Below are 15,031 nucleotides of genomic sequence, written 5' to 3'. Positions count from 1 at the left end.
GGCTGTCCCAATTCAAAGGCTGCTCGAAATGTGGCCCTCAAATGCATCCTTCATTTCCCTGAATTTTAAGCATGGGTCTGTGTAGCCTTCATGGCCCAACATATCCCAGACTTCATAGCACGGCGGTGGGTGTGGATAATTTTGCCGAAAGAAACGGCAGACGGCTAAAGAGGGGCGGCCGAAGAGTAAACTCTTAAAAGTAAGTACTGAATATTATGTCACTTATTTATGTGCAAATGTTTTTATAACAAAGTTATGTGACATTAGCAATGTTTGTACTAACTTGGTTTTAAAGCCTTTACTTCAAAATATACGCCGTTCAATAGTCGACCTTAATCTTACAGAGAATGTGATGATTTTGTGGATAATTAAAGTCAGTCATATATCCACAAACACAACAAGCTGAAAGTCAGTGATGCTGCTCGGTTTGCAGTCCTGAATATCACAGCACAAGCAGGATTCACTGCACTGTTAATGTGAGCTATGTTATATTGCTGCCTCTGTTCGGTGATGTCGAGCCAAACGCACTTTAACGTGTGTTTGAACGAGCTGACGGTTCACTCGTTAAACTGAAAGAAAGATGCTTTAATCGCAGGAGTCACACATGTGTCCACTGTACCATCTGGGAACTCTTCTTGTTTAGCACTCGTAATAACACAAACACTAAATCCTCCTTCTCTTGTGCTGTTTTGTAGCAGTGTGTACACCTGAGACTTTCACCTGTCTGTCTGTCCTGCACTCTCTCTCTGTTTCTTTCTCTCTGATTGTGGAATAAAAGTATGAACATGTATTTATAAGTTACACTTGTGTTTGAATCCTGCAGCTTATCACACATTTGATTTCCATGTGTGACAACTGCAAGTGTCCAGAGTGAGGACAGACTGAGGGACCCACTGCTGCACATCATCTGTGAGGCTTTGCACCCCTGATGATCCACCAGGACAAACTCAGCAGTGTGTGAGGAAGAGGAGGAGGAAGAGCCAGCAGCAGCTGACAGATGGAGAGAATAGACAGACTGTTCCCTGTTTGTGAAGGACTGCTAGGAAAGTTTAACATAACTAATTGTCTGTCCTGAATCAGTCTTATTAGGTAATGTTCAAATAATTTTATCATTCCAGTGTTTCCAGTGTGGGAGAAAGTACTCAGGGCCTTCAAGTTAAACACTATGAAAGGCAGCAACAAGTTTAATGTTCAGAAACCTGAAGTATGTATCAGCAGCAGAATGGACCTAAAAATAAATGTTTGTTTCAGTTCTATGAAGCTTTGAGGATTTTGGATCAGTAGCACTGCTGTGTTTGTTGCATCATATTGCTGTAATTGTTTGTATGCTTTATATATTCTGAGGTAAGTTGATCTATAGTGTTACATCATATTCTATAAGGATGTTATGTGTTGGTTTACTTTCTGCCCAGTTTGACCCATTTAGCAGAAGCCAGCCTGTTTAAGGCTCTGATATCTATTCTGTATGACTTAAAGCAGTTATGACATGGTCTGATTTTCTCACCCAATAAAGGAATATTTCATATATCAGTCTACTCTTCATTTTTATCAGAAACAGTTATCTCAGCTTGTACATTTTCACTTTACACATATTTGTAAGCACTTTTGATCATCATGTGACCTGATATGTTTGGGATGGATGGGCTGTGAATTATATAGTGAATTGTCTTATTTTGTCACTCTGTGCAGGCTTTCTACTTACAGGGTGGTGGGTCTCAGAGGACAATTGCTACCCCTGTTGAAGTGAACAACGTGTGGAGTGCAACTGGCTTTGTGGCATAGCTGGCTCTGGCCTTGGACTGTGTGTTTTTACTTTGTACCTAAACGGGACACTGGACTTTTTTAAATATTATTCATTGTTTATAGGCACGGTGGTCAGCACTGTTGCCGCACAGCAAGAAGGTCTTGAGTTCAATTCCAACATCAGGCCGGGGCCTTTCTGTGTGGAGTTTGCATGTTCTCCCCGTGTTTGCGTGGGTTCTCTCCGGGTACTCCGGCTTCCTCCCACCGTCCAAAGACATGCAGCTTGTGGGGATAGGTTAATTGGATAATCCAAATTGCCACTAGGTGTGAATGTGTGAATGAAAGTGAGTGTGAATGGTTGTCTGTCCCTGTGTGTTGGCCCTGCGACAGACTGGCGACCTGTCCAGGGTGTACCCCGCCTCTCGCCCTATGACAGCTGGGATAGGCTCCAGCGCCCCCCGTGACCCTGGAAAGGATAAGCGGAAGCGAATGGATGGGATGGATTCATTGTTTATAAATTAAATTTTAGAATTTAGAAATTGACTGTCATCATGGCAGCACCCCCTAGTGGCCTTGAAGCAAACAGTCTCCTAACTAAGCCATGGCATCTCCGGTCTCTCCTACTTTTGTGTGCTCTGCTGGAGGAGCAGCATTGGATCTAGTGATACTGAGTAAGCTGATTAGGACAGGCCTGGAGAAATGTGGTTTGCATGAAGTATCAGAGGAAAAAAACAACCTTGTACAGCTCATACTTTTTATTAACAAAAATAATAATACACAAATAATAAATACTTGATTTTTACTTTAATCAGATTTGACTGGTTTTTTAAACATTCATTTCTTTGTTCCTTCAACTATTGTATTTAAGCTTATGACTCGCTCACAGTATGTTTATATAACTGTCTAAATAAACGGTGAGGATGTGGCCGCAGTGGCTGAGAAGCAAGAAATTTGCTTTTTTTTCCATTGTGAAGCATAAATAAACATACCACGAAACCCTGCACAAGGAGCCATATTTGTTTTTTGTGTGTGCATAAGATGAAGCTTTAGTATTATTACACATATGATAATGATGTTAGCATGCAACACACAAACTCAAGTGGTGTTGCCAAGATAGTTGCTGACTGGCAAGAAACTTCTAGAAGAAATCTGGTGACAGTCCAAAGCACAAATGAACATGTTTAATACTCGTGCAAGACCCTGTGGGAAGGTGCTGTATTTTGTGTGAATCAGGAAAAGTGCACGATGATGACGAGAACTTACAGAATTTTAAAAATATAACGGAATTAAAAGATAGCAGGGAGTTAGGTCGCTACTTTCCATCTAAATATAATATACAATGTTCTGACTGAGGGATTTCTGAAACAAATTAAAACGTACAGTGCTGCTATGACTTCTGAAATAAATGAAAACAGGAAATGAAACAGCAGTGACATTTGTAGGGTTACTGAAGTTTGGCTAGCTGGTATATAATGATGTGCTACGTGATTGCTAGCGACACAGCTCTGTTAGCATAACATAAACAGTGAAGCTGGAGGATGGGTGCTAGCTTTTTTCTACTCTGTAAAAGTTAACGTGAGGGTTTGCGATGGTTAGGGACAAATGCAACAACAGCGCAACAGTTTCTATTGCTTTTAATATCGGACAGTTATTCATTAATGAATACAAATGGTTATTGAAGTTATTTAGACAGGACATTAAACAATAAACTACTTTGAGAATATGGCAGCATAAAACCAGTGTAAAAGATATATTTCAACTATTTTTTGGTGTATTTATTGATGATTATAACAGAAATTTTGATCAAGCAACCAGGAAATGTGCAAACAGGTTGTGAGTTTAAAATTTTCAACACTGGGGAAGAGGTACATATACACAGACTAGTTAAAGATATATACATTTTTTTTTAAACTTAACCTTTATTTATACTAGTGGTCACATTGAGACTCAATGTCTCATTTACAACAAAGACATTTATTTTTTTTTAAATCCCCACTTTTCAGTGAGCTAAGTGACTGGAAAATGTACAGTAGAGCAGGCTGCTGGGATCAGCTGTACCAGAAGAGGAAGGAGCCTTCACAGTGCTGCACGTCACTACATCAACTTCGTCATGACTCTGGACCTGGGCAACAAAATATAGCATGAACATAAAATGAATGTGAACATAAAAAATAAATGCAGCATCATACAAAAGGGTACTTGAAGAGCATATCCCAGTGCCTTATTTTGCATTTTGAATGAAGTGATCTGAATCAACTTTGCCCATGATCAATCTGTTCACCAAGGTTGATGATTTATTTTTTATTTTTAAATAACCTTGCTGACAAACAAATCAATAAGACCATCAAGCATAACTTAAAACTGTAACATACTAAGAGCTGAGGTGGAACTGAATGTTAAAAATAATTGAAGCATCCATTGCGGTTTCTGCTTTTACTTTATAAACTGTACTTATTGATCTTTGATAATAATCAGAAATGGATAACTTTTCTAACTTCTCTACCTTCGCTGTTCTGGTCCATTTATCAAAAATTCCATATTCACAGACGCACAATTTCATCCACGTCATGGGATTTAGGAGAACTGCAGCATATTTGTGTTGGTTGAAAACAGCTCTTATTCAGCTCTTTGTAGACAAATACCTCAGTAAATACACACAATCACAGTACCATAAATTACACATTGGCTGTGTGTTGCTCGCCTTTCTTTTCATACATTTGTTAACAGCTGACTATACTCAGTTAATTTTGTCCTCTCTCTAATTTCTTTTGTTTCTTTTTGAAACCCCAAATGTTCTGCCTTGGGGAAAAAAAGGACTCATGATGGGCTTAAGCAGCCATCTAAATAGCACTAAATGCCTAATGTTTATGAAGGTTAAGCAACATCTAAGCACCTCCATTAATTTTTGGAATCAAAGTTACTCAATAAAATTATCAAATTAATTCAATTATTACAGTATAGTTAAAAAATTACAAATGCAAACAAACTATTTGTTCCAGGCTTGTTATGGCCAATGATAGTCAGTTCCACTTTAACTGTAACCCCCTAAGACATCTCATTCAGTCATTCAGCATTTCTTTCAGTAGTATCAGTATCATGACATCATAAATGATGTCTCTAAATGTTGTTTTTCTGTTTCGACATCTCAGCTCACATTTTGCAACTCCTGGTCTGTTTCACTATTGTTCAGTGTATGTTCTTGATTTTAACTTTCTCACGGTGAAATTATGAAGTAGTGTGTGAACTCACCAAATCTGGAACGGTATGAGGAGCAGACTGAGTCTCTGCAGGGTTTAAACTCAGTCCCTAAAAAACAGACATAGTCCAGTTACATCAGGAGAAAAACTGTAGCTGTGAAGGCAGTTTAAATTTTGTTAAAACCCCTGAGAGATGAGCTGATTTGTTTATTTAATGCCAATATTTATCATCAATTGTACATCGTTGTCATATATTAGTAAATAGCATACCAGAAAAAACAGCATTTTGATTTTTGAGTTTTTATTTTTGATTACTGATTTGGTACTTACTGTGGTTTTAATCGTCTGTGTTTTGTTCCCTAAAATAAGAGGAAAAAAGTCCATTTCAGTTTAATTGACAATTCAAAGTCATTCAAACTTCTCATGATTAAGTTTACCAGTAGTTCTTGTCCATATGATGACTGTCACAGTAGTTATTAAAAGTGCTGCTAAACCCACAGAAACAATAATGAATCTCAAGGATGCAGAAAAATCTGTCAAAAGAATAAAAACTTCAAATTATTAAAATCTTTAGTAACACTTTTAAATTCCATTACTGTAAAGAAAAGGAATTTTTACCTTTTAAAATGTGTTAAAATATTTGGAATCTGTTGTTTACAGCTTTACTTTTTACATGTCTGGTATATAATACTGTCTTTCAATGTAAAGCTTGCAATGAAAAACACTTTACCTGAAGCTTGGGGCCATGTTTAATATTTTATGTCAACCAAAACTTTTATGACATTTTCCACTTTTTCCCCATTTAAGGTGCCACTAAAAATGCTGTGTAAAATGCAGTAGTATTGATCTTCAAAGGGTACAATTTTGAGTGACCACCTTGTGAAGCATCTTTCATTATTGTTGTTTGTGTTGTTGTGCTGCTTTCAGTTGTTCTTGTTGGTCTCTGTGTAGTTTTTTTGTGACCTGAATCAAAATGAAATGACACAATCAAAAAGTTTCTCTTATTTTTCATTTGTTGTAAGTATGCAAAAATATTTTGTGTAAAAACTTGAAATGAGCCAAACAAATGTTTTAGGTGTTTTAATCACCTACAACAGTTGATCTCACCTGTTTCCTCGCCTGAGGGCTGATGGCTAAAGGTAAACAGTTGCACTTTCCCTGTTTTGGTGTCAGTTACTTCACACTTCACAGTGTTATATCTTGAGTTGTGAATATGGTGATAAATCAGAAAAGACAGAGTGGCGGAGCAGTCAGTCTGTGAAGTCAGTATTTGTTTGCTATCCTTGCTATCCACCTCTCGACCTTTAAGCAGCCACTTTACTGTGTGATGACACTCTCCATACGTCACCACAGAGCAGCTTAACGTCACCTTATCAGTGTCCTTATGTTCAGTCACTGGTGAACATAATGTAACAATATGAAGCACAAAGGTTATCTTAATCACTTTAAATATTATTCATGTATTTTTATTTTTTTTAAATAGATCAAGGTGAAAATATTTGGTGTAAATACTTACAGGTAATAGCAGATAGATCAACCTTTGCCTGATGAAACAGAGTGTGTTGAGTTTGTATTTCTCGTAATTTGTGATGATCACAGGAATATTGACCAACTTCCTCAACTGTGAGATTCTTTATAACCAGAGAACAGGTTTCTGCAACACTCAGTCTGTCTGATTTAGTTTTGGGATTTTCACCAATCTGTCCAAGTGTGATCAGCTCTGCTGTTTGTGTGTTTCTTGAAGTAAAGGTCCACGTAGTACCATCACAGTTATTCTTTTTATTTACCCCATTTAGACAAGGCAGAGTGACGTCATCTCCAGCTTTCATAAAAATGGAGGTAATAGTTACAGATACTGTTGAGAAAATTGAAGAGAAAAATGAATTAGAAAACAGTACTTTTTTGCAATCAGTGAAGATTTACCGTATTTCCCGGACTACAAAGCGCACCCGAATATTAGCCGCACAAGCTAAAATCAGGGAAAATCCTGTTTTGTACATACATTAGCCGCACCTGACTAAAAGCCGCAGGTGTTTCAATGTTGACTTATCATATGTAAGAGAATATGCACAAAGGGAATTGTCAGGAAAGAGATGGCTGTTTGGAGACACACCCCTTTTATTAATATTTTGAAAAACAAGTTATGGGTACATATTTGCATAACCTTTTAGGTATATGTACAAGTAGCGGTAATTACAAGTAGGAAACATGTACTGTGCTTCATAAATGAGTAACAAATGTAGTACATAACAATAACCTACAGCACACCAGAAAAATAGATTCGGCCGACCTTTTAGGCTCAGGTGCAGCGACACGGCTTTAACAAGAAGAAAAGTCAGTCATTCACCACCATCTTCCTGCCCACTAAAACCACCAAAGTCCTCTTCTCCAGTGTCGGAAACGAACAGGCTCAGGATGGCTTCGTCATCCACTCTCAGCTTCTTTCCTTCGTTGTCACTTTCAAAACCAAAGAAATCCTCGTTGTCAGTGTCAGAGTCGAACACCCTCAGAAGGGCCGTGGCGGTGTCCTCCTCTCCATCATGCAGCAGTCCAGCCCTTCGAAATCCGTTGGTGATCGTGGATGTTTTCACACTTTTCCACGCTGTCAGATGCCACCGGTGGAGTTGAGCATAACTTGCTTTTCGCATTGTTTTTCGCGCTACTTGTACGGCACTATGTTGTCTGGCGGATGGACACGTGACCAACACACCACTCTTGAACCCCGATACTGTGTGTCTGATCACATGCCCTTCCGCCAGGCAACGTAGTACCGTACAACAGCGGAACAAACAAAACAAATCGCCTTACGATATGACAAAAATCATGGATAATCCATAGAAAAGCCGCACCTGACTAAAAGCCGCAGGGTTCAAAGCTTGTGGAAAAAGTAGCGGCTTATAGCCCGACAATTACGGTAGACACAAGTTTATAAACATGTCCCACGCTCCCCTAACATCACAGTGCATGCTCAGCTGTGTAATTTACTGTTATTGACTTTAATAATATTTAGAAATGTTTCCTGTATCCTTACCTGGAATCTGAATCATCAGCATCAGACATAAAAACATTTGAATCCATCTGAATTCATCCATCGTGCTTCTCTGTCGCACTTATTTCTTGTTCTCAATCTCAACTGTCACAGTCTCTGAGCTGATGACACTTAAAGACTGTTTGCACTTCCTGCCATCAGTGAGATGTCATTTCCTTACCACAATTATATAGTAATTTTAAGTTCTCTCTTATTTTCGTGATTTCTTAATGTTCCATAAGTGGACTGTATGAGCTTTTCACATCTTTGAAATTCTTGAATGCATTTTTCGTAAAGTTAAATTATGATAAAGAGAAAGTTTACACTGTGTCCGCTTCCACGGTGCATTTATAAAAACAAAAAAAAGAAAGGGGTGTTCGAGGTGTGAAGGTTGTAATTTATGATAAATGACAACATCGATTCTGTTCCTCTTTCCTTTAATAGTATTGTCACTCACCACAGTTTGACAAGATGCTATACAGCTGCAGCTATAGGAAATATGCCAGATAAGATATTTTAGTGGTCTGAAGTGGTCTCTAAGTCTGTGATCTGTAAGTATCACTAATAACTCACTGCATTTTTGATTCTTTTCAGATGTCTTTCAGGAGCAGTTTTTCACAAGAATGTAAATTTGAATGATAAAACTGGAAGTATTTACTGCACTAATCAATGGGTCATTGCTTCTGTGTTTGAGAGGTTTATTCTGGTATAACTGTTACATATGTATATATCTGTAGGTACTCATTTCTGAATCCAGCTCTCATTCAGCACATTATTGTGTCTTTTTTCTTCATAATAATATATGTTTAGAGGTATTTTGTGCTACACAAAGATGTCATTGACACCCCCAACACCACCACCACCTCTCTCCGTCTCTCCCACTCTATATGTGTGTATTGTGTATTAACGTCATTTAAAAGAAGCAGAATGTGTGAAGATAGCTGAGATAAATGTTTCCATTATTGCAGCTTCTATTTATATTTTATTCTTTAGCAAAGAAGAACTGACTGCGAGAGTTTGGCTGCAACGATCGTCTTTTTAAAAATGCTGCCTGAGATACATCTGAATTAAGAATATCAAAAATCTAAATCAAAATTTATTTATATAGCACATATAAAACAACAATGTTGACCATAGTGCTTCACAGTCAGTAAAAGACAAAACAATAAAACAGGACAACAAACAATAGGTAACAACACAACAAGCTAGAACAGCCAACTTAAAACTAAGTTTTAAGACATGATTTAAAAGACTGGAGAGACTCGGCTGTACGAATATGAACAGGGAGGTTATTCCAGAGTCTAGGTGCCACGGTTGCAAAGGCCCGGTCACCTCTCAACTTCAGTCGAGACCTAGGTTGTGCTAGGAGCCTGTGATTGGACGATCTAAGTGCTCTGTTGGGATTGTATAAGTGGAGTAGTTCAGAAAGATAACTGGGCGCTAAATTATTCAGAATTTTAAAAGTGAACAAAAGAATCTTAAAATCTATACGATATTTAACAGGGAACCAATGTAATTTGGCTAAAATTGGAGTTATGTGTTCATAGATTCTCGTACCTGTTAAAAGATGCACAGCTGCATTTTGAATTAACTGAAGCCGGTAAAGAGAAGAGTGTTGGAGGCCCGAGTAGAGGGAGTTATAGTAGTCCAATCTGGATGTGATAAATGCGTGGATAAGATTTTCAAGGTCCTTTAACCTCCTAGGACCTGGCGTCCACATATGTGGACATCACATTTTGGGTTATTTAGACTAAAATACTCAATTTTGCTCTACATGGGCCTGATATCCACTTACGAGGACATTACTGCTACTGTTCTATCAAAATTTGAAACGAATATTCTCATATGTTCGGGTCTTAGGAGGTTAAAGGAAGGAACGGCTTTGCTTTAGATATCTGACGCAACTGGCAAAAGCTGTTTTTTACCACAGTGGAGACCTGTTTCTCAAGTTTAAAAGAGCCATCCAGGAACACTCCGAGGTTTTTTACAGTGAGCGAGAGATGGCTAGCGAGAGGGCCAAGGGCATCAGCTAACTGGTCTGAGTGTGACTACCAAAGACTACGATTTCAGTCTTATTCTCGTTCAGTGTAAGAAAATTATGTGATAACCAAATTTTAACTTCATGCAAACAGTTGAACAGAGGTTGCAAAGAAGCAGACACATCGGATGTCAAAGGTGAATAGATCTGGATATCATCAGCATAACAGTGAAAGGAGATGTTTTATTTTTAAAAAATGAATCCCAACAGCAACATGTACAAAGAGAAAAGCGCAGGACTGAGCACGGACCCTTGAGGCACACCACAATAAATAGGGGCAGAAGCCTACGAGTGTTGCCCCATAGCAACAGAGAACGTATTGTAGTCCCAGGGTAACTGAGGGAGGATTCATGGTCACCCAATTCAGTCCTAGCTATATGCATTAGCAAAAAAGAAACTTTGAAACTTAATCTTAAACGTAGAGATATTTTCTGTCTCCTGAATTTAAACTGGGAGCTGGACCCACAAATCATAAAAGAGACACACTAACTCACACACACCAGAAAGTGCCAAGAGTTGTACAAGGTAATTATATCTGATTTAGTTTTGCGTTTCTTTATAATGCTTTCCTAAATACAAATAAGACACTTTATGAGGGCACCTGAGCCTTGTAGACACAACAAATATTGAACAAACCTCGTTCCTGTTGTTGACAAAACATGAAATATATAGAAAAATATATCTTGATGCATTCTCAATTATCCAGGAAAGTAAATCTCCAAAAGCTGATTCTGTTCATCTGAACGTAGCGTTTTGTGGGAGAAACGTTTCGTCACTCATCCAACTTAAAGTAACCCAACAAAGTAACTTCTTCAGTCTCAGCTGACTGCAGGTTTCCCCAACTTTATAAACAGTAAATTTGCATAATGACTGAAACCAGCCCACCGAGGGAACAATGCGCTGGGAGGAACCACCCGTTGGTAGGCAGCTCTGAACACCACATCCAGAACACCCTGGATTTTGTTGAGAAGGTGAGAGATGTCATTATGGAGGCAGATGAAACCATGGTCTCGTACGACGTTACATCTCTCTTCACTTACATCCCGGTCACGGAAGCATTGGAGGTACTACTTCACATACAAGGGTCAGTTCTACAGGCAGAAACACAGGTGTGCCATGGGCTCCCCAGTTTCACCCATCATTGCTAATTTGTACATGGAAGAAGTGGAAAAGAGGGCTTTGCTATCCTACCCTGGAACACCACCAAGCCATTGGTTCAGATATGTGGATGACACCTGGGTGAAAATCAAATCTCAGGACGTACTACATTTCATGGATCACATTAACTCGGTGGACCGACACATCAAATTCACCAGGGAGGATATGAAAAGGGGCAGGTTAGCCTTCTTAGACTGTGAGATTTCCATTAGTAATGGGGGACATCTAAAAGCTGACGTGTACCGTAAACCTACACATACGGATCAGTATTTAAGGTTTGACTCTCATAATCCACTGGAGTACAAACTGGGTGTCATTAGGACGCTACAACACAGAGCAAACACCATCCCCACAGACACAGCGGCCAGGGAGGCAGAAGAACGGCACATCAAGAAAGCCCTGAGTAAATGTGGTTATCCCAGCTGGACTTCTGTCAAAGCGGGAAAGGCACCTAAAGAAAGCTCCAGCTAATCCAGGAGAGAAGGACAACCACTGCCCAAGCAAAAACCTGCAGTGATCCCATATGTGTCAAGAGTATCAGAGCAGTTGAGACGCATTTTTTCTAAACACCAGGTCTCTGTGGCTTTTAAAGCCCAAAACACACTGCGCCAAAAATTGGTCCACCCCAAGGATCGGGTCCCCCGACACAAACAGAGTAACATAGTGTACGCTGTTAAGTGCCAGGAGGATTGCCAGGATTTATACATCGGGGAAACCAAACAACCTCTGGCGAAGCGGACGGCACAACACAGAAGAGCTACCTCGTCTCGCCAGGACTCTGCGGTCTATTTACACCTACAAGCCAGTGGACACTCTTTGAAGGATGAGGATGTGCACATTCTGGACAGAGAGGAACGCTGGTTTGAGCGCGGAGTCAAGGAGGCCATTTACGTGAAAAGGGAAAGACCATCTCTGAATCGAGGAGGGGGCCTAAGGGTACATCTTTCGCCATCTTACAATGTTGTGATAGCAGCCATTCCCCAACTCTCCGTGAATGGTAGTCATGGCCATTGATCAGTGGTCTTTGATCAGTGGGTTTTGGTCAGTGGTTGTTGATCAACGGTCATGAGAATTTGCATAATTATGATTAAGGAACTGACCTCCCAGCCCATTGTTCCTTCAGTGGGCTGGTTTCAGTCATTATGCAAATGTACTGTTTATAAGATTTGGAGAACCCTGCAGTCAGCTGAGACTGAAGAAGTCACTTGGATGAGTGACGAAACGTTTCTCCCACAAAACGCTACGTTCAGATGAACAGAATCAACTTTTGGAGATAGAAAAATATAGTTTTTCATATAAACTTGATTATTGTCTGTAGTAGGGCTGCCACAAACGATTATTTTCATAGTCGACTAGTCATCAATTATTTTTGCGATTAGTCGACTAATCAGATCATGTATCCATTGGACGTAAAACATACGGCTTATTGCACCAGCATTCATCTGCTCCTATATAACTATAATTAGCTTACTGCTTGAAGTGTTTAAAGTATGTGCTAACTAAAAATAAAGACAAGATGATAGATTAGACTTTTAATGAAATTTGAAAATTGTCTCAGTGGTTTAATAAATTAAGTTGTCTGCTCTTTGCTCCCTAAAATTTAACAGGACATTGGAGTAAATTCTCGACCATCTCAAACTTCTGTTTAATCAGTTTTCTGTTTGACGTTTATTCAGATGTGTAAAATCTATAACTTTAATCTCAGCCAAACCGAATTACTCCGGAACAAATAAAACACTGAAAAAAGCCAAACAATAAAATTTTTAGGTTATCTAAGTGACTTGTATATCATGTTTAACCTGAGTAGCAAAAGACCGCGGGGGTTTGAAAACGATGTGCCGGGTGTTCGCTGTTCTCCACGGATCTAGTGAGCCTTACCCCGGCTAGCTATCAAGCTGGTGGGTAACAGACGTCGCCGAAAACGTCGGTGCACTTTTGCAAATATGTGGTGTCTTGATAAACTGAGCAGATGTTTGAGGTTTAACAGCTACATTCTCTCTGAAAATATGTTAAACGTTTATTTTGTGACCCAGAAACAGTAATAAGAGTAATATTAAAACTAAGTAGCTGCCGCCATTGTTGGAAACTGGAATTGGCTGGGCCGCGCTATGAATCGGGTTTGGCCACAAAGGATACACCCGACCCATCCTTCAAATCTGGGGAAATGAAGAACGCATTGTCGACCGCATTTGGAGGCGTCTTCGAATTTGGACAGCCTTCCTCCCGTCGCTGTAACGTAATCGGCCTCGTAAACAGCTACGATACCGGAGACTGCTGCTTCTTCTTCTTCTTCTTCTTCTTCAGGGTTTAACTGCAGCTGGCATCCTTGTACATGCAGTGTTGCAATCTTCTGTTTCAGTCTGTTATTACACTGCTGTTTACCTACTGTTTATTCCTGCGTCTTTCGGGATCTTACAAAGCTCTAAATGACGCGTCGACTAGTGGTGCAACCGATCGAAAATCTCTCGGATCGGATCACTGTTTTAAGTCACGGATCGGATCAATTTTCGGATCAGCAAAAAAAGAAAAAAGACAAAAATTGAACATTTACTTATTTAGTTATTTAAGTATTTTTTTGCCTGTTAAAAACATTCAACTCTAGACTCATTCCACGCAATTATTTTTAAAACAATTATGGTACGATATAGGACAGTATAGGGCTTTGTATCTACCACTCAATTCAGTTTTATTTACAAAGCGCATCCCCTTTTACCCTTTTTAATTTTTCATATTTATTTCCTATCTTATTCATAGCCTTTTCCTTTTTTGTTTTCTTTAGGTCACGAGCAGTTGTCCAAGCATTTCACTACATATCGTACTGTGTATGACTGTGTACGTGACAAATAAAATTTGAATTTGATTTGAAATAGTTAAAAGTTGAAATGTGAATAGTTGATTTTTGTATTATATGATTTATTTATTACATTTTATGTGGAGTGAATAAATAAAAGTATATTTACGGTGGCCACTACAGACAAAGCACATACAAACTTCAAATCACGTACAAACCCTGAAGCACGTACAAACTCCAAAACACGCAAAAACTCCAAAACACGTAAAAACACGTACAAACCCCGAAGCACGTACAAACTCCAAAACACGTAAAAACTCAGAAGCACATAAAAACTCAAAACACGTACAAAAAACAACAGAAGTGCTTCAGGATGCTAGGGGCAGTGTTGAACTTTTGTTACCTAGCGGCTACACAAGTCCGCAAGTACCAACGACCGTATTTTGTGTGTGGTAATAACAGGTAAATGAACATTTTTTTTAATCTTTTTTTTTTATTTCACTATATATGAATTCTTGTGTATACATACACAAACAATACACATATGCTTTCAATTGTGTAATTTAAGTGATCTAGGTAGCTCTGTTTTGTAAGAGTTTGTACGTGTTTTGTCTCTAGGGGCCACCGCATATATTTATATATAAATATTTATAAATAAAACCATTTTTTTTACATTAGTAATTCCTTTTGTGCATAATTTTATATTATTGTTAATAACAAATTAATTAAAGCAACAAAACAACCTGAAGAGCCGGTTCGGAGCCGAAAGAGCCGGCTCTTTAGTGAGCTGAACCGAAAGAGCCGGTTCTCTAAAAAGAGCCGGAAATCCTATCACTACTGGACACCACCTGCATGAGGTGTTTTAGGCATGTCCTGGAGGTAGGAGGCCACAGGGCAAACTGAGGGCTCGGTGGAGAGATTACATTTCACAGTTGGCTTGGAAATAATCCAGTTTTCCCCCAGATGAGCTGGAAGAGGTGGCTGGGAAAAGGGAGGTCTAAGTTTCTCTCCTTAGATTGACCAAACCCATGACCTTGAACCTGGATATATAGGACAGGGAGGATAAATAAAAGGAT

General features: G+C 39.0%; 1 protein-coding gene across 4 annotated transcripts; it reads right to left on the bottom strand.

The window, feature by feature from the left end:
* Window positions 1–3,262: 3,262 nt before the first annotated feature.
* On the bottom strand, window positions 3,263–14,594 carry LOC309688896 (uncharacterized protein). 4 transcript variants are annotated; one of them, XM_082504973.1, is made up of 9 exons: window positions 9,526–14,594; window positions 7,972–9,362; window positions 6,457–6,795; window positions 6,048–6,335; window positions 5,817–5,903; window positions 5,378–5,473; window positions 5,271–5,299; window positions 4,993–5,049; window positions 3,263–3,865 (listed from the first exon to the last, which is right to left on the bottom strand). In XM_082504973.1, the coding sequence occupies exons 2-9, from the start codon at window positions 8,030–8,032 to the stop codon at window positions 3,743–3,745; spliced, it is 1,080 nt and encodes a 359-aa protein (XP_082361099.1). In that variant the 5' UTR covers window positions 8,033–9,362; window positions 9,526–14,594; the 3' UTR covers window positions 3,263–3,742. The 4 variants fall into 4 exon arrangements, with proteins under 4 accessions (XP_082361099.1, XP_082361098.1, XP_082361096.1 ...); XM_082504972.1 differs by having other exon boundaries at window positions 7,972–14,594; XM_082504970.1 differs by lacking the exon at window positions 7,972–9,362.
* Window positions 14,595–15,031: the final 437 nt, after the last annotated feature.

Source organism: Aulonocara stuartgranti, assembly GCF_965226115.1.
Source record: "Aulonocara stuartgranti genome assembly, chromosome: 15".
Taxonomy (NCBI): domain Eukaryota; kingdom Metazoa; phylum Chordata; class Actinopteri; order Cichliformes; family Cichlidae; genus Aulonocara; species Aulonocara stuartgranti.
The sequence above is the reverse complement of the archived record's forward strand: the minus strand, read 5'-3'. Positions and strand labels throughout refer to the sequence as shown.

Excerpts from the sequence above, each read along its gene's own strand:
- LOC309688896 (XM_082504970.1), bottom strand. The coding sequence starts at position 9,688 with ATGTGGACGCCAGGTCCTAGGAGGTTAAAGGACCTTGAAAATCTTATC. Across the intron at positions 6,336-6,456 it reads TGATCTATCTGCTATTACCT|TGACTGAACATAAGGACACT; the intron begins GTAAGTATTTAC and ends TATGTTCACCAG. Across the intron at positions 5,474-5,816 it reads AATGAAAGATGCTTCACAAG|ATTTTTCTGCATCCTTGAGA; the intron begins GTGGTCACTCAA and ends TTCTTTTGACAG.